The 27,856-nt window shown below is 46.4% G+C and overlaps 1 protein-coding gene across 1 annotated transcript; it reads left to right on the plus strand.

Moving 5' to 3' along the window:
• Positions 1-235: 235 nt before the first annotated feature.
• Positions 236-27,268, plus strand: F11r (F11 receptor). The gene is made up of 10 exons (NM_172647.2): positions 236-376; positions 23,038-23,106; positions 23,213-23,320; positions 23,504-23,650; positions 23,876-24,081; positions 24,238-24,340; positions 24,480-24,587; positions 25,278-25,290; positions 25,564-25,615; positions 25,734-27,268. The coding sequence occupies exons 1-10, from the start codon at positions 316-318 to the stop codon at positions 25,767-25,769; spliced, it is 903 nt and encodes a 300-aa protein (NP_766235.1). The 5' UTR covers positions 236-315; the 3' UTR covers positions 25,770-27,268.
• Positions 27,269-27,856: the final 588 nt, after the last annotated feature.

The raw sequence follows: 27,856 nt of genomic DNA on the forward strand, positions 1-27,856 counted from the left end.
CCTGCCGAAGAGGAGGCCTTGGTTTCTTTAAGCGACAGTCTCCTGGGCCAACCAGAGGTCTCTAGAGGTGAAAGCCACCAATCGGACTCAAGAAGGAGGAAAGTTCGGGGTTGCACCTGCGTACGGTGAGTCACTCATCGGAGCTCCCTCTCTTTTCACCAATCGGAACGCGGGGAAGCCGGGCGCCGCCCACCGGGCGTGGAGAGAAAGGCGGGCCGGGCTTAACCTGGCTGCTAGAGTCCAGCCCAGGGCAGTGGATCGCGAGGCTGTTCCCATTGGAGTTGCTGTGCCCGTCGCGTCGGGATTGTAACTGTAATGGGCACCGAGGGGAAAGCCGGGAGGAAACTGTTGTTTCTCTTCACGTCTATGATCCTGGGTGAGTTCCTAGAGTTTTTGGAGGATTAGGTGGGTCCGGGGAGAGGCTGGAAGAGGACGATCCCCACGCGCCGACGGGAAGGGAGGAGTCCAGAAACCTGCCTGCCTGCCTCGCCCTGGGAGTCCACTTTTCCGCCCGGGTCTGGTCACTCTCCGTTCCCCTCCCCCACCGGGAGACTGGCTGGCTCCCTTCGCCCAAGCCGGTGATCTGTGACCCTACCTCCCACTCGGTGCCGGGAGTACCCTCTCTGCGGAAGCACCAAAAATAACCCGGGAGGGTCCATGGTTCTGGGTCTCCCCTAACGACCCGAGGACCCTCCCCAAACCCAACTATTTCGCTAGCCGTTCTTCTCCATAGTATACGTCTGGGAAGGTCTATCCTGCCCTTCCGACATTCTCGGAGATCTCAGAGAAACCTTGAGCCTCTCACCCGGACTCCCTTGGCTCAAGTGCCCTAGAAGGAAATGTAATGAGGAGGGGGGTGGGCTGGGTAGGGAAGATTTCTTTTCCTGGCTTTTGTAGAAGGGTTTCTTCCTCTTGTTAAGTAGTAGACCTTCTGGGATTAATGCCGAGGTTCGGCGTCTGAAGAAGAAATGAATTCTCTAAAATTTCTCAGATTCAGAATTCCTTTCTTGACTAGGTAGCAAAGAGTCGTTAATTAAGGTTGTTGACGGAGTAAGGATTCCCTGGGGCAAGAGTAGGTCTATTGGTTGGCTGGATCTCCTTAGAGCCAGAACTCTGCCCTCCCCCTTGCCCGGAATGAGAGTTTTTTTGTTTCTTTGTCGACTCCTTTTCCTGAGAAACAGCCAGGCTCGCATGCTGGGGCATGACTATCTCGAGGTGTGTTTGTATGAGGTTGAGTGTGAGGTAGGTTGGTTTGTTCCCTTGGTCAGTGTGTGTCAGCACCTGTATATTTATCTGTCTCCTTTCCCTGCCGCCACCACCCTTCGGAGCCGAGGACCAAACCCAGGGACTTGGGTGTGCTATGTCTGGTTCCTGAGTGTCACACACTCCTGTTGTTGGAATGTGTTCCGTATGAATCTGTTTCCCTTCACGGTTAGTATTTTAGAGAGGATAAAGGAAATAAACCATTACAGTCAGTATCGCTGTCTTCTAAAGGCAGTTCGTTTTGGTAACCTTTTTGGAGAACAATCATAAGACTAAGTCCCCAAGATGGAGAGATGGGTCCCTTGTTTCTCATTACAACTGTAAAGCTTTGGAGTGGCCTAGACAATAGGTGAGTCTACTTCTCTACATTGTACAGATAAGGAAATTAATCTGTGGAGAGGAAATGACCTTCCCAGTTTTACAAGAGGGTAAGAAGCTGGGGATGGAACCAGAGCCCTCTGACTCCCATTCCTGGAGATCCAGCGTCTCAGGCATGAGGCATAAGAAGGATCTAAACTACTCTTTCAGAATCAGCTCTCTTGTTATTAATGAAATCCCTTCCACTAGAGTCTCTCACTTCACCTTTGAATTCTACTACTGTTTCTCCGTCCCCTCCTCCTTTCTTTGCCCGGCCATCACTTGTTTCATTTCTGTTCATATCTTAGATTGCTAGCCACACCCACATTCCTGTTTTGTGTACTGTTTCCTCTGGATCAAGGACCGTAGTTGTTAGACTTACGTAAAGCCCTGGAGCGACTTCCTTCCAACCCCTTTCCTCCTTCCTTTTCTCTTCCCCTAATTTCCTACGTTAATTCTAGCACTCACCACCAAAGAGAAGGATGGTGACAAGATCATTTTGAGCAGGCAGCGGTGGTTCCAAGGAAGCCTGAGTGAGGTGGGGCATTTATTTGCTTGGCAGGGCAGGGGGCCCTAGGGAAATAACACGTAGGGGGTGGCAGTGGGTGAGAATACACTTCATGGTGTAACTTTGAAATCAAGGTAGACCTGGGGGAAGGGAGTGATTTGGTTAGTGCAAATGAGGATGGAAATGTCAGCCGGGCCACCTCATCAGGAGTTCTTCTTTCTTTTGTCTGTCCTGTGCCCCTAGGCTAGGAGCTCAGTCTTTTCTGCTATAAAACAGAAGTAATACTACAAGTCCTCCGCACGCCATGAGGATCAATGGAGTTAATAGCTACGTTACATATACATGAAGGGATTACTGTCGCACAGCTATTACCCCTTTGGATTTTGTGAGGGTGTAAGAATGCTGTCCTTACAAGACTAGGTCAAAGGACGCAGGAACAGTTCCCAATGGCTTTATTTTATGATTACTGAGTTTTAAGGTGAGGGCTCTTGTGGGGGCATCCGGTGTGAAGGAAGCACAAACAGCTTGCCCCAGTGTCCTTGGCTTCTGAGTTACTCCTCACCGTGGGCTCTGCCGTCAGGGAGGAAAAGAAAGAGCGGGATAGCTAAGTATTGAGCCCAGCCTGCTAAGTGGATGACTGCTCCAGCCTGAGCTACTCAGTGGGCAGGCTACACAGACAGGCTGGGAGAGCTGAGCCTGGAGAGTTGGGACTGGTGACCCACAATGCTGTGTTTCATTCCCTCGAGAACCTGAACTTGGAAAGGGTTCAGCTACATGCAGGGGCCAGTGGCTGGGTCAACTTTTATTGTATCCAGAAGGGAGGGAAGTAAGCCAGGCGTGGAACGCTGACATTTTCTCTGTCCCCTCTTACCTTACACACACACACACACATACACACACACACACACACACACACACACACACACACACACACACACACACACACACACACGAAAACCCATTGGAGTACTGGAGCAGAGTCCCTCCCCCTCAAACTGTGGATTGGTAAGTCCTGCTGCTGTTTCCTCCTGAGGAAATGATCATTCTCTTGAAGCTAGATGCTAGTGGGTGGCCACCCCTAGGAGGAGAAAATGCTGGGCAGGACTCCAGCAGGCTAGACTTGGCTCAGGAAGGCTTTCAGCGGTGATATTTCTTTGTGACCTGGGCTTGTCAAGGACCCCAGCCTTGTTCTCCTTTGGGCAGAGCTGCCGTGGTTCCAAAAATTGCTTATTCCAAACACGTTGGTTGACTGGGTTTGAGGCTCAGGATCTATCAAAGGGTGGAGTAGCTCACTCCCACTCAGTTCTTGCCCCTACAGCTTTATCTGGCTGAGTTTCTTATGTATATTTTTCTATTGTTTTGTTATGCAGATGTACAATGAGACTTACATTGTGCGATAGATTATTAGATTACAGCTTGATTGTTAATATAGCCTGGAGATTTTTCTTGTCCTCCTCTTCTTCCTTCTCCTCCTCCTCTTCCTCTTCCTCCTTCTTGTTTTTGTTGTTGTTCTTTTGAGTCTCTGTGTAGCTTTAGCTGGCCTGAAATGTGCTGGGTGGACCAGGCTAGTAGCCTCGAACTCATAGAACTCGGACTGTGGGTGGTCGTCCCTCCCACCCCCAGACAGGGTTTCTCTGTGTAGCCCTGGCTGTCCTGGAACTCACTCTGTAGACCAGGCTGGTCTCGAATTCAGATATCCGCCTGCCTCTGCCTCCCAAGTGCTGGGATTAAAGGCGTGTGCCACCATGCCTGGCTGTAGTTTTTATTCTTACACTCTGGTATTATAGGGAGTATGGCCTTGGCTGCTTGGATCTGCCACCGTCTACACACAGCTGGAGATTCACAGGGGAGGGTGCCAACATGCCCTCTCCCAAACCCGCAAAGGTAGATTGAAGTGCTACACACATTTTATGTGGTAAATTAGGAAGTAATGGGGCTTGATTTTCACATCTGTTGGATTTGAGACTAGGGAATTTCAGGACTCACAGGCTCAGGTGTCCAAAAGCAAAGGTTAAGTGAGAGAGAAGTTTCTCAGGGTTGGGCGGAGGCTGTGGGTAGCAGGATGAGCAAATGCATATTGGGGTTTTCCAGGCATTGAAACCCTGGAATTCATCTGCCTGGGACTCCCTGATAAGCAGAGTTTCTGTCCAAAGTCCAGCTTGTGTCATTTGTTTTAGGGTGTGGGGGTGGGACTAGAGGAAGCAGCTGGCTGGCAGGAAGTTTGATGCCAGGTCTCTTGAGTGAGTGATGTCCTGGCCGGTGTGACTTTCCTTTGCAGTGGGGGGGATGGGGGAGGGGTCTGAACTGGTAAAACTGGAAAGTCTGCAAAAGGCAGGAGGGAGCCATGGAGTCAAAGCCACCCCTCACCTCCACTGTCATGACCAATCTCTGCCATCGTCAGAGGGTTGAGCCTGCTCTGTGGTGGGACTCACAGTCTTCCTGTTGCCCAGGCATTCTGTATCCAGTCACTCCAACCTCCAGAAAGCTTTTGTTTGTTATATTGAGAGCATCTTCTGAAGTTCATATGCCTAGATGTGCGGTATTGTGGTGTTCATAGAGAACCAGAGACTGGCTGGCTGGCTGGCTGGCTGGCTGGCTTCTCTCTTTTTCAACTTCCTTAATTTTTTAAAAAACGAAACTAGTGGCATAAAAGTACCTGGAGAACTATTCTAATAGTTAACAGGATGTTGGATAAAGAGGGAAAAAAAAGGGTTTCCTATTATAACAGTAGAAGGAAGTAGTTGGTCTGCCTGGGCTGGATCCTCATGTCAAAATCATTGTTGGTGGGGGGTGGGGGGCACTGTTTGGTGTCTGAAGTCTCCAGCCTCCATGAAGTGTCCAGCTTCATGAAGGTTCAGAGACAATCCACAGCTAGAGCAGGGTGGGGGATTGAAGCCAAAAGCTACAAGTGGGATCCTCAACTGCTTGATATACCGCTGGGCTGTCAAGGAAGCGCAGAACGCTTTGGGGCTTTGGGAGCGAAAGGCAGGCAGTGACTTTTGTGCTGGGTGTGGTAGCATGGGGCTGAAACTCAGCGTGCTGAAGCTGAGACAGGACTTCTAATTTCTTTCATGGTGCCATTGTATCCAGTGCGTTCCCGTCACGCTCACATTCCCTCCCCGCCTTTATCCCATTCCCTCCCGGCAGATTTCCAGGTTTCCTTCCTGATTCCACAGCTTTCCTTTGTTTTTTTTTGTTTGTTTGTTTGGGGTTTTTTGTTTTTTTTTGTTTTTTTTTAAAGAGGACTAAATTTTTTTTTCTGCTTGTTTTTTGTTTTGTTTTTTGTTTTCTGAGACAGGGTCTCTCTGTGTAACATCCTTGGCTGTCCTGGTACTCGCTTTGTTGTAGACCAGGCTAGCTTTGAACTCACAGAGATCTGCCTGCTACTTCTCCCAGATGCTGGGATCAAAGTCATGTGCCACCATGCCCAGCCTAGAACTAATTTGTGTGTGTGTGTGTGTGTGTGTGTGTGTGTGTGTGTGGTGTGTGTGTGTCTGTGTCTGTATGTGGAGGTCAGGGAAGAACTTGCGTGAGTTGGCTCTCCTACCGTGGTGTCAAGCTTGTCGGCGACGTCTTCACCTGCTGCACCATTTCATCGTTCCTCTGTTTTGCCCTTGTTTCTGTTGTGATCCGCTGAGTTTAACCAAGGCCTTGCGGGTGGTGATACAGGCTCTTGGTTCCTGAGTAAGGCAGTTGTGGCTACACCAGTGCTGACAGCACCTCCTCCAGTAGCTACCGTGGGATCTCGTGCTAGGGAGCCAGAAGCTCCACCCAGTCCCTGACCAAATCTCCGTGGGTCCAAACTCATGGGCAGGCAAACACAGCTGCCTCTTCTCATGAAACAGCTGTGCCGAGCCTAGAAGAAAGCCTTTCACGACCCTCCTCTGCATCCACCAGATTTTTTTTTTTTTTTGACAGAGTTTCTCTGTATAGCCCTGGCTGTCCTGGAACTCACTTTGTAGACCAGGCTGGCCTCAAACTCAGAAATCCGCCTGCCTCTGCCTCCCGAGTGCTGGGATTAAAGGCGTACATCACCACTGCCCAGCTAGTACTGCTTTTAAAAATCAAATTGTAAAATTATTTATTGTAGTGTATACGCCTGTGGTTGTAGTGTGTTGAGGTCAGCTGTTGAGTATTCCTTTTTACTTCCTGTCATGTGGGACTTGGGGATTGGATTCAGGCTCGGGAGAATTGTGCCTTTGCATGCTGAGCCATTCATCTCACCACCTTAACCCCTTTCACATTCTTTCCACTCCCCTTTCTGTGATGTTCTTAGAGCCTTGAGGATGATGGATGGAGAGATGAGCACTCAATAGTTACTTAGTTTCAGGATCTCAATCCATTGTACGTCTTTAACCATTTTCTGCTGCAAAAAGGAAGTTTCTTTGGCTACTATAAGTAGCTAGGAGGACATTGCATAGCATGTCCGTTTAGCAAAATGAAGCAGCAGGTCTCACGGCCTGTGGCCTGTGACTGCCCCAGCCTATTCTTTCGATGGAGTCTGTGGTACTGGGTCTGGGTTTGACCTCCCTTCTGCGGAGTGGTCCTCTGATGTAGTTGGTTATCCCTATAACGGCTGTGCCATTATTACATCAGTGACCATGGTTTGCATGGCAGGTTGAGATTGCAGCACACAAGGTCCACAGCTCAGTAACACCATTGGTTATTTCACGTTTCTAGTCACCTGCATATTATCTTCCAGCATGTGAAAGTCAGCCAGCAGGCAGGACACTTCTAATTCACCTCCAGCTTGATTTTTCAATGTCTTGCCATCAAGTATGTTTGTGTCTTTTAACAGTGGAGTTTTACTGTCTAGTGCTGGTGGGCAGCTAAGAGCATTGGGAATACCCTTCATAGTTTTGGGACCCCTGGAGCTGTCTGACCAATAATTGATAAGGACTTGTTAAGCACATTTGTCACTGAGATTCCTATTTAATAACCCATGGCTTCTGGAATGGGCATTACCCATCTTTGTCTCTATTCATATTTTTTAGTGGTTTATTTTATTTATGTGTTTATGAGCATATATGTTTGGGTCCCCAGGGTGGCTAGAATTGGGCATCAGGCTGGGCGTGGTGGCGCACGCCTTTGATCCTAGCAGAGGCAGGCGTATTTCTGAGTTCGAGGCCAGCCTGGTCTACAAAGTGAGTTCCAGGACAGCCAGAGCTATACAGAGAAACCCTGTCTCGAAAAACCAACCAACCAACCAACCAACCAACCAACCAAACAAACAAACAAACACACAAAAAAGAATTGGGCTTCAGATTCCCCGGAGCTAGAGATATGGTCAGTTGTGAGCCACATGGCTGGATGTTGGGAACTGAACTTGGGTCCTTGGCAGGAGCAGTAAGTTCTCTTAACTGCCAAGACATCTACCTCTCCAGCTCCTAAGCTGGGGATGAAGGGGAGGGGAAGGAGAGAAGAAATTAAACAAAACAAAAAACCCAGGACTGGAGAGATGGCTCATTGGTTTAGAGCACAGACTGCTCTTCCAAGGGTCCTGAGTTTTAATTCCCAGCAACCACATGGTGGGTCACAACCATCTGTAATGGGATCTGAGATCTGATGCCCTGTTCTGGTTTGTCTGAAGTCAGTAACAGTGTACTACTCATATACATAAAATAAGTAAACAAATCTTTAAAAAAAACAAAACAAAGCAAAAACCAAAAAAACCCCACAAAAACCAAAAAAAAATCAAAAACCTTACCTAAGTGATAGAAGGGCAGTTGGCTTTGTTGGAGACTGTTTATAATCTCAGCACCAGGGGGCCTGAGACTGGAGGATAGTGAGTCAGTTGGAGTCCTGTCTGCTACAGAGTGACTCACTCTCAAAAGCAGAGTGATAACCTGCTCCAGGTAGAAAACTGCGAAAGTAAAAGACTGTAGAAAAAAATCACATGCACTCTTGCTTGAAGGTAAACACTCGCTACTCTCCCATTCTAGACGTCTGTGAATGATTGCGGTGCATGCATATACATTAAAGTTTAAGCTGCTCGGTGGTGTCCCTTCCCTTTAATCTCAGAACTGGGAGGCAGAGGTAGGCAGCTAGATCTCTGAGTTTGAGGCCAGCCTGGTCTACAGATAGAGTTCCAAGACAGCCAGGACTACATAGACCCTGTCTTGCTTGGGAAAACAAACAAACAAAGGAGAAGAAACTTAAAGGGCATGCATGTGTGCTGACACATGTCCTTAATCGCAGCATTCCTAAGGCAGAGGCAGCCAGGTCTCTGAGTTGGAGGCTAACCTCGTCTACAGAGCAAGTTCCAGGACAGCTAGGACTATACAGAGAAGTCCTGTCTCAAAAACAAACAACAGACACCTTGACCAAGGTCTATTGTATTGTATGATTATTCTATAATTTAGCCATTTACCTGTTTTCTTTATATTTGTTTATTTTATGTACATGAGTACACTGTCACTCATGAGACACACCGGAAGATGGCATCAGACCCCATTACAGATGGTTCTGAGCCACCATGTGGTTGCTGGGATTTGAACTCAGGACCTCTGGAAGAGCAGCTGGGGCGCTTAACCACTGAGCCATATTCCAGCCTCCTTTTATGGAGATATTTTTGTTTTTTTTTTTTCTTTCCCATTCCACATAACAATAAATTGCTTTCATATATTAATCTTTAAGTTTACCTTTAATTAAGTGTGGGGTGGGGGTGGGTGGGAAACAGGGATCGAAGGCCATTGGAACTAGACCTTGAAGACTGGGTGGGTTTTCTTTGCTTGGCTGTGGAGTTTTGGAACCTCACAAACGGAAATGGATAGGCTTGGCAAAAGATGGCTTATGGGTTTAAGAGCACTGGCAGTTCTTCCAGAGGCCCTGCATTTGATTCCCAGCACCCACATTGCAGCTCACAGCCATCTATAACTCCAGTTCTAGGGTATCTGGTGCTCTCTTCTGGCCTCTACAGGCTTATGCTGCATGGTACAGACATACCTACAGGCAAAACACCCATATACATAAAATAAAAAGGTGATGATGATGATACATGGGCAGATTTGAACCTGGGGTGGTAGCTCAGTGATAGAACCCTTCCGTTACCTGAATCAGGTCCCAGGCTCAGTCCCCAGTACTGCCAAAATAAAGGCAAGCAAACAAACAAACAGAACACAAAAGACTTGGACAGGCCTAAGACCCTTGCCTTATGAGGCAACTCTTCTAAGCCTCAGTTTTCCTCATCTATGAAATGGGATGAAAGTCTGGGGAGGTAGCTAGATACTTGCTGTGCGAGCAGGAAGACCTGCATTTGATTTGGAAAAGCAGTTTGTCGCAGCTGTTCTGTTATTATTTCTTGGCTGACTGTGATTGCTGGGGTTAGTTACCTAGTCAGGGTTAACTGACTGTGATTGCTGGGGTTAGTTACCTAGTCAGGGTTAACTGACCGTGATTGCTGGGGTTAGTTACCTAGTCAGTGTTACAGATCCTTGTCTTCCTTCGCTTCTGAATTTTTGGTTGCCTGTGGTCAATCTGGGATTGAAAATATTTACAAGGAAAATTCCAGAAATAAAGAATACATGAATGTGGGGTGGGTTTTGTTTTTGTGCAGTCAGGGTGGCCCGTCAGCTCTCTGTGGAGCCGAGGCTTATCTTGAGTTCCTGATCTCTTGCCTCCCCTTCCTAAGTGCTGGGATCACAAGTACCCTGTACCGCCACAGCTTGCTATTAATAGTACATACGTTTTAAAATAAGCTTTATCGCAGTGTATTGCCATTATTTTATTATGAGTTACTGTTATTAATCTTTTGTTTCTAATTTATGAATTAAGCTTTACCATAGTTACGCACATGTAAGAAAAACCATTGAAAGTTTTGGGTTTATTACTTTCTTTGGTTTCGGGTGTCAGCAAAACATTTTTGGATTGTATCTCCTGGGGATAAGGATTGGGGGTGGGGAGAACACATCAGCTAGGTAGACTACCAGCTCTCTTGAAAAACGGTCTCTTAGGCCCAGCTTGGTGGGACATGCCTGTAGTACCAGGAATCTAGAAACAAGCAGGATTGTCAAAAGTTTCAGACCGGCATGTTATATGTACTGCTTTGGACAAGCCAGGGGCTACAGAAACCCAATGTATTGGGGGCGTGTGTGTGTGTGTGTGTGTGTAAGTGTGTGTGTGTGTAAGTGTGTGTGTGTGTAAGTGTGTAAAGGAAATCATCTCTCTCATAGAAATAAGTGGTGACTGACTTAGTTGTTAATAGTTTGTGATCGTTCTATTTCCTGTTCTCTTACTCTGGTCTGAGTCTCCCGTTCATGTTTTCCTGCTTTCCGTCCTTGGTGTCTCCCTCCCGGACATCTGTGCTCTGCTCTTCTTGTGCCCTTTTCCTCCCCACAGCTCACATTTCTTCCTCATCTGTTACCTCAGTTCACCTTTAGTGTTTATTTGAACATTCTTCACGTCCTGCTAGAGTGTGCCACTGTTAGCCGATATCGGGTCCTCCCCTTCTTCCTCCAGTCTCTTTGTCTCCATCTCTCTTCCCCTTCTCTCTCCTCTCCTCCTTGTACAGCCAGGCAGGTGCTCTGCCATCCCGCTGCACGCTTCAGCCCTGGCCCTCTGGTTTCTGGCTTTGTGCTTGCCTCTCCTATTTATTTGGCCACGTTTCTTCGTGTAGTCTATCTGATTTTCCTCCCTCCCTCTCTCTTGTTCTGAGACATGGTTTCACTCAGTTGTCCAAGTTGGCCTGCGCTCACAGCGGCCCTTCTGCTCTGGTTCCCCAAGACCTTCGTAGCTCCTCTTTCCTCTGAGTCTGTTCTCAGCCTGGTCTCGACCCTTTCACAGGGCTCAACTAAGACCTTTACATAATGATTCATAACAGTAGCAGAATTACAGTTAGGAAGTAGCAGTGAAAATAATGTTATGGCTGGGGGGGTCACCAACATGAGGAATTGTATTAAAGGGCCACAGCATTAGGAAGGCTGAGAATCATTGCTCCAAGTTATGATATTTCAGATACACTTGTTTATTACAGAAATATAGAACATGTGGCAAAAGAGCTCAGATATTGGAGGCAGCCAAGTGGAATCATTCTTAGAGATTTTATAATTATATGCTTGGGACTGGCGAGATCACTCAGCGGGTAAGAGCACTGACTGCTCTACCTAAGGTGCTGAGTTCAAATCCCAGCAACCACATGGTGATTCCCACCACCTGTAATGAGATCTGACACCCTCTTCTGGTGTGTCTGAAGACAACTACAGTGTACTTAATTATAATAATAAATAAATCTTTGGACTGGAGCAAGCAGGGACTGAACAAGCGGGGCCGACTGGAGTAAGCAGAGGTCCTAAAAATTCAATTCCCAACAACCACATGAAGGCTCACAACCATCTGTACAGCTACAGTGTAGTCATAAACATAAAATAAAATAAAATCTTTAATTATATGCTTAGTATTTTTATTATTTATAAATTTTATTATTTTATTTTAGAATTATTTATTTTATGTATATAAGTACACTGTAGCTGTCCTCAGACACACCAGAAGAGGGCATCAGATCCCATTACAGATGGTTGTGAACCATCATGTGGTTGCTGGGAATTGAACTTAGGACCTCTGGAAGAGCAGTCAGTGCTCTTAACTGCTGAGCCATCTCTCCAGCCCTATACATTTTATTTTTAATCCTAACACTCAGAAGCCCCCGGGAAGCTGCCCTTTGTGAATTCCAGGGGAGCAGAGTATATAGCAATGGGTGTGGGCATCATTCCATATGTTAACTTTATATTTTGGAGATATTTTTAGGCCAGTTCAGAATGATTTAAGTTGGCTTTGGGGATGCCATAGTGTTCTTTTTGATTGTTTCTTTGTTTCCCCTTTAGGTTAGGAGTTTATGTAGCCCAGACTTGCCTGCACTATGTAGCTGAGGATGAGTGGCCTTGAACTCTCAATCCTCTGCCCTCCCAAGTACTAGGATTACAGGTGTGGGCTATTATGCCCTGCTGGCTTTTTTTGTTTGTTTTGTTTTTACATTTGCCACTTCATTTGCAGAAGGAAGAGAAAAATTTTAAGGATTATCTTTCTTCCTAAAATATGGGTCAGATGGACATATGTGGGTCATATGTGAAATTTTGCCTAAAAAACAAAGGGTCAGCAAGAGGGCTTTAGTGGATAGAGGGGCTTGCAGCCATACCTGTCAACTTGAATTTGATTTCTGTGATCATGTGGTGGAAGAAGAGAAGAGTTCCACAGAATGTCTTCTGAGCTCCACGTGGGCACATTGGCATGTGCTTATCCATGCACACACACAAGTAAATATACACAGGATGTCGGGGGTGGGGGTGGGGTTGTATTAGAGCGGGTTTATTGATATAGTATCACGTACCAGAACCAGATAATGTGAATTACAATTTTAGTTCCACCACCCACTTGTTTTGTGACCTTGAACAAATTAATTTCTGTGCCCCACTTACTCACTAAAGATGAGAGCTATAATTGTATCTGTCTCATATAATTAGTGTAAGATTAAATGAATTAAGTCACTGAAGGGCTTGGAGTTTCTGGCACATAGTGAATATTCAGTTTGCTTTAGTCGGTGGCTTTCCTGGTACAGTTCAGATGTGATGGCATCACTGGTAGAGTACACTGATACTCAGCTTCTTTGCAGGTATGTCCTCACGCCTTCTTTTATGTATGTGGTATGCAGATATGGGTGCACACGGAAGCTGGAGGACTGCTGTGCTAGTTTGCTAGGGCCGGTGTAATAATAGATCCCACAGGTTGCCTAGCTTGTCAAAAGTCATCTCACAGCTCCGGATGCTGGACGTCTAAGCTGAAGGCGCTGGCTGGAATTGACCATGAGACCTCTCTCCTTGCCGCCAGATGGCTCCGCCCTTGCTGTCTGTTCACGTGCCACACGGTCCAAAGTGTGCCTCTATGTGCCTCTGTCTACTAGAGGGAGAGCAGTTGAGTTGGATTGAAGCATCCTGAAGTAACCTCATTTTAACATCATTGCTGCTTTAGTGGTTCTGTCTCCAGATACATCCTCGGAGGCACTGGGAGTTAGGATGTAAGTTAGAGAGTTTGGGAAACAGTGCAGTCCTGACAGCGGAAACCTTTATGGAGCTTACCTCACAAGCAGTGTATACACGTCAACAGTTTCCTTTTCTGCTGACTGAGTATACATGAAGGTTTTGCTGTTGTTCCTCTTGTTATAAAACATTGAAGGTGAAGGGAATGGAGTCACCTTTTCCTATTTTTATCTCCAAACAAAGCCCACTTTTTAAGCAGTGAAGACCCGTGCTTTGGGAGTAGGAAAGCAAAATTTGTGGTTTGTCGTGATGTTTTATTGTCTTTGAAACCTGGCCTCAAGCAGGGCATGGCGCATGCCTTTAATCCCGGCACTTGGGAGGCAGAGGCAGGCAGGCGGATTTCTGAGTTCGAGGCCAGCCTGGTCTACAGAGTGAGTTCCAGGACAGCCAGGGCTATACAGAGAAACCCTGTCTCAAGGAAACCTGACTTCATGAAGTGCAGGCAGGCAGGCTGGCTTCAGATGTACCAAGTAGCTGAGGCTGGCCTTGAACTCCTTATTCTGCTGCATCCCAGGTACCAGGATTACACCTGTGTGCCACTGTGACAAGCTTTCGCTTGGTTTAGAACCACGAATAAACGAGGACGGCAACATGTTTAACGAGACTGGCTTTACCTCACTCAGTGACCAAGTGGTAATGTCTGACTCTCGTCTGAGAAGGACCTGGTGAGTCTCTCCAGCCCTCCTATAACTCTCACATCCCCTTTTCTGTTCCCGTTGACTTGAGACAGCCAGACAGGCGTTTCTCCCATCTCTTGCTATTTTGGATCTTGCATTAGAAGTTTTCCTGGCTCTTGTTCTCCTTTTGGCTCTCTGTCTGTCCTTCCCCTGCAGCTCTGCAGGTACCAGTGTACAACCTTAGATGCAGGCACCAGCCTCGGCCACTGTGTGCAACACCTGCAGACTCCTCGAATCCCAGGTGCAGCCATCCCGTTTACAAAACAGCGGGAATTAATGTGTAGAGAACGTAAATATTGTTTCAAGATGATTACATTTAAAATCGCTTTGTAGTCTGGAGAGGTGGTGTAAACAAAGAAATCTCAAGCAGTCACTCATAGTTCTAGCCCTCACTCAGAAAGCAGGGGCAAAAGGATTTCTGTAGGTTTGAAGCCAGCCTGTTCTGGACAGGCACTTCAAGGACTGCATAGTGAAATACTGTCTCAAAAAAGAACAAAGCATCGGAATAGAACTAAAACCACTTTGGTTTTAAAATACAGAACTAAGGAGTTTGGGGAGGTTAAAAGCACTTGTTCTGGGCTGGTGAGATGGCTCAGTTGGTAAGAGTACCCGACTGCTCTTCCAAAGGTCCGGAGTTCAAATCCCAGCAACCACATGGTGGCTCACAACCATCCGTAACGAGATCTGACACCCTCTTCTGGAGTGTCTGAAGACAGCTACAGTGTACTTTACATATAATAAATAAATAAATAAATCTTAAAAAAAAAAAAAAAAGCACTTGTTCTTATAGAGGACTGGGGTTCGGATCCCAGGATATCCCCATGATAGTTTATCACCATCCATGTAACTCCAGTTACAGGGGATCCAGTGCCCTCTTCTGACATCTATCTAGGACTTGAGAGATGGTTCATCAGTTAAGAGCTGAATTTGGTTTCTAGCACCAGTGTTTCGAGGCTCACCACCACCTGTAACTCTAGCCCCAAGGGATCTGTTGCTCTCCTGGCATCTGTGGAAACCCACACACATGTGCACACATAAATAAAAATAAAACCTTACAAACAAAAACAAAACTAGGTTTTAGGAGCTGGGAAGGCAGCTTGGTTAGTTCAGTGCTTGTCTCACATGTATGATGGACGCCTTGGATTCAGTCCGCAGTGATGCATGAAATTGTGCATGGTGCAGTATTCCTGTAACCCAGAATTCAGGAGGTGAAGGCAGGAGGTACAGAAATTGGAGGCTAGCCTGCTAGCCTGGGCTATATGAGACCCCATCCCAAACAAAACAAAAATAATAATTTTAGTTTTCTTCTCCCGGAAACTAGAACTTTAAGAATGTGTTAGTATTAAAATATTACAGAGATTGGATTTGGAAACAAGGTTGCTTTGTTTTGTTTTCCCCTGCATTTGCTATCTCCCCATCTGTCATTCCCATTTAAAAATTGGATTTGTTTTTTTAAGATAAACCTCAACAATAGATAGTAAAGTGAAAGGTCTGCTAGGACCTAATTTGTTTGTGTTCTGTGCCACTCAGCAAATACGTAGTATCAGGCACTATGCTAGCGGTTGAGTAATATTTAAATTAACAAACCAGACGTGGTCTCTGCTGTCTGGGCAATTGCTGGAAAGTCGTGGGAGTGTTTATATGTAGCACAGAGTTTAGGACTTTTATTTTCAAGACAGGACAGCCCTGACTGTCCTGAAACTCACTCTTTAGATCAGGCTGGCTCTCAGACTCGGAAATCCACCTGCCTCTGCCTCCCAAGTGTTAGAACTAAAGGCTTGAGAAGTATTTCAGCGGTGTTTCTGCAGGGGGTAATGAAGGCCTAGGGAAGAGGCTCCGAGAGGACTGGGGTGTGGCCGGTCATTTCCCGGAAAGAGAAAAAGGGACTGTTGCCAAACAGGTAATGAGGGGAAAGGGTGTTTCCCACAGCAGAGAAAGCTTGAGCAAAGGCAGGGATTGGGAAACAGCTGGGAAGTGGTTTTGTGTTGCAACAGCAGAGTGGGTGAGAACTTGGGAAGCTTCACACAACTCAGATGGGGCGGGGAATTCTCTTGCTAGATATTTGCATTTTGACACCTATGCTGCCTAGTGTCCTCCAACACTGGCCACAGAGTTGGATCTGCCTTGGGGGGAAGGCTGTGGAGTGTTGAGGTTGAGTAGCAACCACCTTGCAGTTGTACTGAGTTGGTTTGAAACTTTGCTACTGTTCACTGTTAACTTGGTCTGTGGGTAGAGGTCATTCTTCCATGTTTGCTTGGCTAGGTGTTTTGTTTTGAGACAGGCTCTTTCTATGTCTCTGTAGCCCTGGCTGGCTTGGTATTCTGGGGTGTCCTGGAACTCACAGAGGTCTTCCTGCATATCTTTTTTTTGTTGTTGTTTTGTTTTGTTTTGTTTTTTTTTTTTTTGGTTTTTCGAGACAGGGTTTCTCTGTATAGCCCTGGCTGTCCTGGAACTCGCTCTGTAGACCAGGCTGGCCTCGAACTCAGAAATCCGCCTGCCTCTGCCTCCCAAGTGCTGGGATCAAAGGCGTGCGCCACCACTGTCCGGCCCTCCTGCCTATCTTAAAGGTTGGTTAGATTTTTATTTGGTAGACTTCTTAATTGCTCTAGGTCTCGCTTTCTCCATGTTGAAAATGGCAGTCCTGATACTGTCAGCCATCTCTGAGGGTTGCTGCGGCATTTGAGCGGTTGTGTCCCTGTGCTTGTGACACTGCCTGCTCCATTCCAACTGGGACGGAAGATGGATTTCCAGTACAGACTCACAGCTTGAGGAGGCCGAAAGGCTTGTCTTCAGTTTTGTGGCTTTTTGTGTTGTGAGTCTTAGTGAAGGAGGTATATGTGGTGCCGTACACCTGCAGCTCAGTATTGGGGAAGCTGAGGCAGGAGAATTTCAAGTTCAAGGCTGCCTTGATCTACATAGTGAGTCCATGTCTCTTTCACATACAAAAATTAAACATTCAAAGCAAAAAGTAAGAGAAGCTGGAGCTGGAGAGATGGCTCTGTGCTTAAGAGTGCTGAGGACTCAGGTTCAATTCCCAGCATCCATGTGGCAGCTCACAACTATCATCATTGCTAGTTCTAGAGGTTTTTGACTTCCTCTTTATGACTTCTTTGAGCATGGCACACACATGATGCACAGACATCTGTGCAGACAAAACACTCATCCACATAAAAGACAAATAAATGAAATAACACACAAAAAGAGATATTTTGTTTACCTATTTTTGTTTGATTGTTTTGAGACAGGGTTTCTCTGTAACTCTGACCGTCCTGGAACTTGCTCTGTAGACCAGGCTGGCCTCGAACTCAGAGATATATCAGCCTCTGCCTCCTGAGTGCTGGGACTGAAGGCATACGTCACCACACCTGGCTTTAAAAGTAGATTTTTCATTTTAAGTAAATAAAACTTTATAATGGAGAGGATGGAATTTCTCGTTTTGATTTACCATGTAAATTAAGACTATAAGTAAGAGTATGTTGGGGGCTGGAGAGATGGCTCAGCGATTAAGAACTTTGACTGCTCTTTCAGAGGTCCTGAATTCAATTCCCAGCAACCACATAGTGGCTTTTACAGCTATTTGTAATGGGATCCGGTACACTCTTCTAGTGTATGTCTGAAGACAGCTGCAGTATACTCATATAACTAAAAAATAAATAAAATCTTAAAGAAAAAGTAAGAGTATGTTGGTGTCAGAGGTTAAATTAGAGGCGGGTTGCGGGGTACGTCAGTGATGAGGCCAAGGGAATAATAGAGGGCAGGAAAGTGATACATCCTGTTGTAGGCGGGTGTCCATGAGGGAGAGCCCCTAATTTGGTGGGCTGGGGTTTAAAGCTCCCTTGTATAGTGCTCACTGCTTATTTAAATGTGTCGTTGAAGCAAATGTTGATGTCAGAAGGCGAGGTGTGAACAGATGGACTTAGTGATGGTGATGGTGAGGCACAGTGCTTATTTGGTGCCTCCTGTTGGTCAGATGCTGTTCTAAGCACTTTGGAGTTTGTTTTGAGACCGTCTCACTGTCTCATCTCTTACTGGCCTGGAACTCAGTAAGATCCACCTGCCTCTGCCTCCCGAGGGCTGGGATCACGGTGTGTGCACCATTCCAGGCTAAGCCCTTTATTTGTATTGCCTTGTTGGACCTGCACTTTGATGTAGAAATGGTTGTCATCTCCAGTTTACAGACTGCCAGAGTGCTCACAATGGCTGAAGTGGCCTGCCCCAGTCACGCAGTCCAGTAGGAGACGCAGCTGGGGTTTGCACGTGGGTAGCCTGGTTCCAAAGGCATGTAAGGGACGTGGGCCAGATTGCTTGAGGAGTCTTTGTATGAATAGAAACAGCACGGTGTTGAGGCTGGATTTGAATCATGGGAGGCGTAGGCAGGCATGGTAGACATTAATTAATTAATTTTATTATTTATATAATTATTTATTTAAATTTAGTTTTTGTTTGTTGGTTGGTTGGTTTTGTTTTTGAGACAAGGTTTCTCTGTGTAGCTTTGGCTCTCCTGGAACTTGCTACAGACCAGGCTGGCCTTGAACTCACAGAGATCCGCCTGCCTCTGCCTCCCAAGTGCCGGGATTCAAGGCGTCTGCCGTCATTTCTTGGCTTAGGTTTATTTTTAAATTAAAACAATTATGTCTGATTCGCTGTTGTGTGTGTATGTGTGTTGGGGGCTAACATAAGTCATCGCGCATACACAGAGAGAGGCAAAAGGAAAACTGGTGGGAGTTGACCCCCTGCTTCTACCATGTAGGACCTAGGGATTGAACTTGAGTCGGTAGACTTGTTACCAAGTAACTACCTACTTGTGCCATCTCACCTACCTGAGCCTTGGTACAGGTGGATCATAGCCAACAGGCTTTGGGTAGTGGAGGGAGCTGGATAGATATTTAAAGACAGGTTCCTGGTTTTTGTTTTTACAGGAGACATGTGATGTAATCCTTGTTTTTTTTTTTTTCCTGGCTTTTTTTTTTTTTTTAAAGATTTATTTATTTATTTATTTATTATATGTAAGTACATTGTAGCTGTCTTCAGACACTCAGAAGAGGGGGTCAGATCTTGTTACGGATGGTTGTGAGCCACCATGTGGTTGCTGGGATTTGAACTCTGGACCTTCGGAAGAGCAGTCGGGTGCTCTAACCCACTGAGCCATCTCACCAGCCCTCCTGGCTTTTTAAGACAGGGTTTTCTTTTATAGTCCTGGCTGCCCTGGAACTGCCTCTATACATCAGGCTGGCCTGGAACTCACCAGAGGTCCGCCTGCCTCAGCCCCCAGCACGCTGGGATTAAAGGTTTGTGCCATCACCACCTGACGTCTTTTTGATCTCATCATTTCAAAGAAGGGGCTCAAAAAATTTCAGGGGCTGGGGGGGGGGCTAGCAGGTGAAAAGCACGTGGTGGTTAAGCCTGTCCTGAATTCCGTCTCCAGAACCCACGTAAAAAGCAAGGTTTGGGAAGTTTGAGGGCCAGCTGCCCTGACGTACATACACAGCACAGTGGCAGAAACAAGAGACGCTGTTGACAGGATGGAAGAAGGGGAGAAATGTGGCCGCCACATTCTTGCCTTGGCGTGTCCACACACCCTCCTAATTAATTAGTTGATTCGTGAAAAAATTGATTCACCATCAGAAGTGACTGAGGAATAACTACTGTTCATACACTGTGGTCCCTGTGTGTGCATGTAAATTTCAGAGACTGCATCTCAGTTTAATCAGATGTTCGCTCTATTTCGGGTGGGGCCACAGGCTGGGTTCTTAAGAAGCTGACTCTGAGATATCAATTATCATACAAGACATTTTATTCGGGAGTGTTCTTTGGAGTCATACCTGTGGAAAGGAGAGGGAGGAAACACTATTGGGAGTGTGGGGGGACACTGGGGTACCTCACCATCTCCACCTCCTACTCGGGTTGAGGTGGGAGTGTTGGGAAGTAGAGTCCTTGTCAAGTAATGGTTTCTGACTGCCCCTGCCCCTAGTAGAAAGCAGGTCCTGGGGCGAGGCAGTGTTTTGCCCGCTGTGGGCCTGTAACTGGGGACCTTCTTTAGGCAGTGCTCTAACAGCTGTGGCATTAAGTCCTTCTTCATTTCTAGTGAGATAATCTGGGCCAAGCATCACAGTGTGTGCATCACAGAAGGCAAATCATGAAACTTCTGAGCCTTTGTAGAACAAAGTTCCCAGCATCCAGGCGAGGATGACTTGTGAGCCACCAGACGCTGGCCTAGAACTCACTGTAGATCAGGCTGACCTGGAATTCACTGCATAGACTAGGCTGACCTGGAACTTGCATCAGATTTCTTGCCTTTGCTTTTTTTTTTTTTTTTTTTTTAAGATTTATTTATTTCATGTATATGAGTACACTGTCACTGTCCTCAGACATACCAGAAGGCAGCATCAGATCCCATTACAGATGGTTGTGAGCCACCATGGTTGCTAGGAATTGAACTCAGAACCTCTGGAAGAGCAGTCAGTGCTCTTAACCACTGAGCCATCTCTCCAGCCCACAATTTTTAATTGTTTGACATGTGTGTCAATGTCCAAGAACACCTTTGTCAAGTTGATTCTCTTCTTTGACCTTGACATGGGTTCTGGGGAACAAACATGTTTGCATCAAGTGGGAGGTGCGGAGGTTCCTGGTTATGGTTGAATCACCAAGTGGGAGGTGCCTGGTTATGATTGATTGATTGCATCATCAAGTGGGAGGTGTCTTTACCCACTGAGCTTTTAATCACATCCCCAGAAAGAGTTTCTAATTTAATGAGGGTTATTTGATTTAATTACTAGATCTGTTGTTATACTTGAGTATGAGTTCAATATTAAAATTATCATGAAAAATATGCAACGTTATAGTATTAGAAGTAATTTATAGAATCAGTGAGTTTTGACTTTCTAAGAGTAACATCTGAGCATGACAGTGGCGGCGCACACATTTAAATTGGACACATGGGAGGCAGAGGGGGGTGGGTTTCTGCATCCGGGGCCAGCCTAGTCTACAGAGCGAGTTTCAGGGCAGCCTCAGCTAAACAGAGCAACCCTGACTCGAAAAAACATAACACAGTACAACACAACAAACAAAGAAACAAAAAGAGTGCTGTCTGAGGGTCCAGAGAGATGGCTCAGAGGTTAAGAGCGCTATTTGCCCTTGCAGAGGATCTGGGTTCAGTCTCCTGTACCTACTGTAGTTCCAGGAGACATGCTGCCTTCTGACGTCCTCTGACACTTTACACATACACACATACATACATACACACACACACATACATACACACACACACACACATACACACATACATACATACATACACACACACATATACACATACATACACACATACACACACATATGCATACACACATACATACATAGACACATACATACATACACACACATACATACATACACACATACATGCACACACATACAAACATACATACATACACACACATGCAAACATACATACATACACACATACATACATACAGGCAAAACACATAGATCTGGGATGTCATTAATCATACAAGACCCTCTATTAGGGAGAGAGAGCTCCTGGGATGGATCCACTCTTGTGGGAAGGAGAAAGGCAGAGGGAGAGTTTCTTGCTATACAGGGAGATTTGAAACTGGGGCGATCCTTCAGAGATCTCCCAAATCTGAGTTAGAAAGATGGATTACCTACACACCAGTAGTGGAAGTGGAAGGCCAAGCTAACCTGGTCTTTCCCAACAAAACAAAACAGAAACAAAACCCGACACAAAGTAATACCTGGACTAATTCACCAAGTTGTGTCTGATTGAAATAAACGCATATAAAGGTACTCTAGGCCTGGCTGGGTGTGTGGCTGGGTAGTAAAACACGTGCCTATGATGTACCCGACCCTGTCTTTGATCCTCTGCACTGCAGAAACAAAAAAAGTGCTCTTTAAACAGTGATGTCGCCGGGCAGTGGTGGCGCACGCCTTTAATCCCAACACTTGGGAGGCAGAGGCAGGCGGATTTCTGAGTTCGAGGCCAGCCTGGTCTACAGAGTGAGTTCTAGGACAGCCAGAGCTACACAGAGAAACCCTGTCTCGAAAAACCAAAAAAAAAAAAAAAAAAAAAACCAGTGATGTCAGAAGGTGTGGAGGAAAGCAGGAGTTTGGAGACCATCTAGTTTAAACGACTACATTTCAGATAAGAAACAGGAATCTCAGAGGCCAAGAGACTCTATTCAGTTCTGTGGGTATTTAAATCCAGGAAAAGGTACTTCATGCTTGCACCATATGTGTCTGTCTGCATTTATCTAAGGACTCTGCCTTAAAGCTATAAATAAACACATTCTTTGTGAATTTGAACTTTGAAGACAAATGAAATGAAGGTGTATGTGCTCATATGTGTGTGTGTGTGTGTGTGTGTGTGTGTGTGTGTGTGTGTGTGTGTGTGTGTTCACAGAGTCCTCTGTCACTAGTACTTTAGGGATTTTTCCTACGAACCCTGATAATTTTCCCACTCCCGTATTATTTAACTCCTGGCTCCTTGTGTCTACCTCCAGCCTTTCTCTTTTTCTTCATTTAGCAAATGTGCAGTTCTATCTAATGAGGCGATCTGAGATCAATTCTGGTCCTTGCCCCACCTCGAAGCCAGTTGTGTGATCTTGAACACCTGTCTTTACTTGTAGTCTGAGTTCCGCGTGTAAAATTAGGGTAATAACTCTTGTCCTGCTGATATGTGGTGCTTGTTTCAAGGATCAAACAGTGTTAACATCTCTGAAAACACCCCGAAGAGCGGCTAATGTTGTACAAATGTCAAGTTGCCTGTTCTATCCTCATCCTACCTCCACCCCACCCCCACTTGCCTCCAGCTTGCTGGATCCCTTCCAAGATTGTTTTGACAAGTGGCTGCACTCTTTTGTGGAGCTTTCTCTGAACCATGAAATGTCATTCTGGAAGCTCCCTTTGGACAAGTAGGGATTTAATTAGAGTATTGAGAGCCATAGAGGAAGCCGTTAAAAATAGGAGAAGTTGTATTTGAAATGCAGCATGTATTTCCACCCACAGGAATGGTACCGGTAGAAAAAGAACACATCGAAAATGCTTAGGGTACCAACCAGCTTGACTCTCCCTCCCTCCACCTTAAACCTTCAGCCTCCTCATCCCCTAGATCTGTGATCGTCCTACTCCGTGGCAGCTCTTGTCTCCTGATGGGGTCCCCCTTCTTTTGTTTTTTTTTTTTCCTTAGGCTCTTTGGTACAAGGCAAGGGTTCGGTGTACACTGCTCAATCTGACGTCCAGGTTCCCGAGAACGAGTGTGAGTTGGGCAGAGCCCTGGAGGGTTAGGGCGGGGGTCGGAGGGCGTGTACTCTAGCTTGTGGTTTGGGGGCTCCATCTTTCTCCCGTTTTGCTCCCGTCTGCAGCCATCAAATTGACCTGCACCTACTCTGGCTTCTCCTCTCCCCGAGTGGAGTGGAAGTTCGTCCAAGGCAGCACAACTGCACTTGTGTGTTATAACAGCCAGATCACAGGTAAGTTGTCGAAGTCACTAAGAACAGCCGAGTAATCGACACTGCCCAGCCTGGATTCCAGAGGTGGGGACACACCCTGGAGCTCTGAGTACCTCCCTTCAGTGGAGGATGAAGAATGTGTCTTTCGGGCCTTGCTCCCCAGTTGACCCTGTCTCTTCAACCTCTGCTCCCATCTCCTGGTAGCTCCCTATGCGGACCGAGTCACCTTCTCATCCAGTGGCATCACGTTCAGTTCTGTGACCCGGAAGGACAATGGAGAGTATACTTGCATGGTCTCCGAGGAAGGTGGCCAGAACTACGGGGAGGTCAGCATCCACCTCACTGTGCTTGGTACGTGCCACGTAGTCTCATGTAGGCTTAAAGCTAGTGGCTTCCCTGAACCTGATAGCAGGTGAGGATAGAGAGGTGAGCCCCCTGGTTTGATAGGACCTAAGGGCATGCGGGTGGTGCCTCTGATTGGTTGAGACTATCATTCTGGTTTCTTACCTACACGTGTGTACTCTTGCCCCTTGTATTCATCATCTTCTTTTTACCGTCTCCCCCCCCCCCCCCCAGTACCTCCATCCAAGCCGACGATCAGTGTCCCCTCCTCTGTCACCATTGGGAACAGGGCAGTGCTGACCTGCTCAGAGCATGATGGTTCCCCACCCTCTGAATATTCCTGGTTCAAGGACGGGATATCCATGCTTACAGCAGATGCCAAGAAAACCCGGGCCTTCATGAATTCTTCATTCACTATTGATCCAAAGTCGGGGGATCTGGTATGAAAGGGGAGAGGTGAAAGATGGGGGGTGGGGGCCAGTCATAAGACCCCTGAGAGTGGGAAGAAACATCAGGGCTCTCTTAAGGTCAGAGAACTAATAGGGCGGGTGCCTGATTTATTTGAGCAAGAAGCCAGTTTGTTCTCTTCCCTCTAGATCTTTGACCCCGTGACAGCCTTTGATAGTGGTGAATACTACTGCCAGGCCCAGAATGGATATGGGACAGCCATGAGGTCAGAGGCTGCACACATGGATGCTGGTGAGTAAGGATGTGGCTGGGGCCTGAGATTAGAGCTTGGGGTGTGGTCAGAGCCTGGGTTTCATGGGCTCATGACAGCATTGTCCTCGGCACCATAGCCGCACATCAAGGCGAGTGACCTCCCCTTTGTGTTCCACAGTGGAGCTGAATGTGGGGGGCATCGTGGCAGCTGTCCTGGTAACACTGATTCTCCTTGGACTCTTGATTTTTGGCGTCTGGTTTGCCTATAGCCGTGGATACTTTGAAAGTGAGTATTTCCCTTGGAAGCTTGTTGGTTTGTGATAGCCCAGGCTGGTCTGAAGCTTTTCCCTCCCAACTCACAGTGATCCTCCTGCCTCAGCCTTCCAAGTGCTGAGAGTATAGGCATGTACTACTGTACCCAGCAGTATAGTATGTTCCTTTATCCTTGCGTGGTCTGTGGGTGCTGTCCCAGTATGGACTTGATGCCATTTTCTATGTGCCTGCATCGTCTTCCAGGGGAGCATGGTAATTTGGTCTAGCTCCTATGAAGAATTCTTATGCTATGCACTATGCTGTGTTATTCTGATAGTAATCATGATTGTAGCCAGTCTTTGCTACTTTCCCCTAACAATAGATAGGAGAGAAACAAAGTAGAAAAAAAAAATCTTCCAATCTAATTTCTTTCCAAATCCCCACCCCCCCACTCCTGTTTGATCAACAGCCAGCTGCCCTGCCTCTTGGGGCCCTAGCATCTGTATACCCTCTAAAAAGTTCCCAGAATTCCAAATGTCAAAACTGATCTGCAGCTGGCAAAACCGCACCTCTATCAGAGCACGAGGCAAATCATAATCAGCTGCTTCAGCCTCATGTCTTCACATCTGTGATTAAAACAAAAGCATATTCTTATGTCTGTGTTTTGTAAAGAAAGTGAAATTCCAGAATTGTCAGTACACTTTTTTTGTTTTTTCTTTTTCAGGAACAAAGAAAGGGTGAGCATGGTGCTGTCCCAGGGTTCTTTCATAAGATCGTGGATGTGTGTGGTTTGGAGCTGAGCTGAGCCCTGGGGGTGGGAATAGGGGTGGGGTGGAAGTAGCTGTTTTGGAGAGGATGACAGCCTAGACTTCTGTTCTTGTCTCCTGAACTTTTCCTTCCTTCTAAACACTCACTTTTTCTGCAAAGTATGCCTCCATTCTGGCCCTGATAGTGCACAGATACATCAATTACTCGGGCCTGAGTGTCCCCCATTTCTGGTTTGCCCACAGGACTGCACCGGGTAAGAAGGTCATTTACAGCCAGCCCAGTACTCGAAGTGAGGTGAGTGTACCTGCCCCGAGGAGGGGAGGCCTTGTGCTTCAAGTGGCCGTTTCTAGCCTCTTTGCGTGTTTGTGAGCAAAACGAGACTGTGAAGTTGACTGGATGTTTTATTTCCCAGGGGGAATTCAAACAGACCTCGTCGTTCCTGGTGTGACCTGCTGCGGCTCCTCCGTTGTCCATTTGCCTTACTCAGGTGCTACAGGTTCCAGCCCCCTGCTGGCTGTAGCTGCACAGGATGCCTTCAATGTCTTCTAGGTCCCACAGGACCCCTTGCTTTTATTCTAGCTAGGGTATAAATTTAAAAACATCATCTACTTCCCCCTCCTCTTTCCCACCCTCCCTCCTTTCCTTACCACCATTGGGTGGCCCGAGACTAATTACAAAGTTTTCGTTCCCCATTCCTATGTGGGATTGGGCAAGAGTCCTAGACTAGACAGTAATAGTGGCTGGGCTGACAGGAACCCAAACCAATACCTGGCTGTAAAGGCCTCTGAATAAGGACTTTAAGCCTAGCTCCCTGCTTTCTCCTCCCCGGATGGGGTGCCAGCTACTCTAGAGGGGGAGCTGCAGAAAGGAGGGGCTGAGGATGGTGACCTCAGGTCTCTAGTCTTCGGAGCCTCTCTTCTGTCTCCACAAAATGTGCCACTGGGATTCTCCTGGATTCAAAGTAAACTGACATGGTGTCCGTACGAGGTGGGAGAGCTCTGTTAGCTCCCAAGAGACTTGGAGTAAGAAAGATTTAAAGTGATCTAAAGAAAAGGCTGGAACTGGTGGCCATTAGTCACTCTTCATTTGGCTGGAACTACCGCATGGACCCTTTGAAGATATGTGTGGATGGAGAAGATACGAGCTTTATAGTCTTGGCTCTTTGGTGGCCTCGTGTGTGTGTGTGTGTGTGTGTGTGTGTGTGTGTGTGTGTGTGTGTGTGTGTGTGTGTGTGTGAGAGAGAGAGAGAGAGTTGTAAATTGATATTGTTATATAGAAGGGCTTTCTAGCTCTTTGGCAAGGTTGTGTTTCTGTGTGTTTATATTTGACAGATGTTGCTGGAAATAAAAACTTCATTTGACAGACTTCTTTTTTGTTGAACATGGAATATTTTAGGGATTGTGAGCTACTTTGTATAAACAAGAAAAGACACAAAAGTTCTGCTTCCCAGCAACCCATGGCTGATTCCCAGGACTATATTCTTAACTCAAGGCAAAGCTTCCGGGCATCAGAGCTGTTCCGTAGCCTCCTGCTGCTGCGTGGGCGAGGAAGGTGCTGCTGTGCTGGAGGGGGATTTCGTGAAGTGGGCGGAGGAAGTGTCTGTGCACTCTCCTGCCTGGCCTTCATGGTGGACCTCCCCAAGTCGTCCTCTAAGGGAGAGTTCCTCCATCATCAAATGTTTGAGAAAGCAGCAATTAGCAAGATAGGTCTGATGGTCATTGCTCTCTTACCATTTGGGCCCTTCTATAGAGAAGAAGAATAATGAACGAGGCTCTCATAACTACGCTGCGCTTCAGACGTCTCAAACTTCAACCAACTCGGCTGTTTTTTATTTTGGCAGGATCTGTGAAGTAAGGACCGATTGGTTGGAAAAGGGGTTCGGTTGGGAATGAAGTGACAGTTTTCCTCAGGGTGCATGGGGACAGTTTAATTAAACTATTCCATTCCATACTTGGAATTTTTTTTATGTTTTTTTTTTTGTTGTTGTTGTTTTTACTTTCGAGACAGGGTTGATTTTCTTGGTTTTAAGACAGCTACAGGGCTGGCGAGATGGCTCAGTGGATAAGAGCACTGACTGCTCTTCCAAAGGTCCTGAGTTCAAATCCCAGCAACCACATGGCGGCTCACAACCACCCATAATGAGATCTGACACCCTCTTCTGGTACGTCTGAAGACAGCTACAGTGTATTAATGTATAATAATAAATAAATCTTTAAAAAAAAAAAAAAAGACAGCTACAGCCGGGCAGGAGTGGCTCATGCCTTTAATCCCAGCACTTGAGAGGCAGAGGCAGGCAGATTTCTAAATTCGAGGCCAGCCTGGTCTACAGAGTGAGTTTTCCAGGACAGCCAGGGCTACACAGAGAAACCCTGTCTCAAAAAAAATCAAAAAAGTAAAAAGAAAAATAAAATTTAAAAAAGACAGCTACAATGTACTCATATACATAAAATAAATCTTTTAAAAAGAAAAACCAACCAACAACAAAATTCACTGGGGATCCATCTAAAATAATAGTAACATAATAAAGCCTGTCTA

Source organism: Mus musculus, chromosome 1 (assembly GCF_000001635.26).
Source record: "Mus musculus strain C57BL/6J chromosome 1, GRCm38.p6 C57BL/6J".
Taxonomy (NCBI): Eukaryota; Metazoa; Chordata; class Mammalia; order Rodentia; family Muridae; genus Mus; species Mus musculus.

What these genes read in the sequence shown, in the direction of transcription:
- F11r (NM_172647.2), top strand. Translation starts at nt 316, where the DNA reads ATGGGCACCGAGGGGAAAGCCGGGAGGAAACTGTTGTTTCTCTTCACG. An exon ending in CTTCACGTCTATGATCCTGG is followed by an intron (nt 377 to 23,037) that starts GTGAGTTCCTAG and finishes TTTTTTCCTTAG; the next exon opens with GCTCTTTGGTACAAGGCAAG. An exon ending in CATCCACCTCACTGTGCTTG is followed by an intron (nt 23,651 to 23,875) that starts GTACGTGCCACG and finishes CCCCCCCCCCAG; the next exon opens with TACCTCCATCCAAGCCGACG.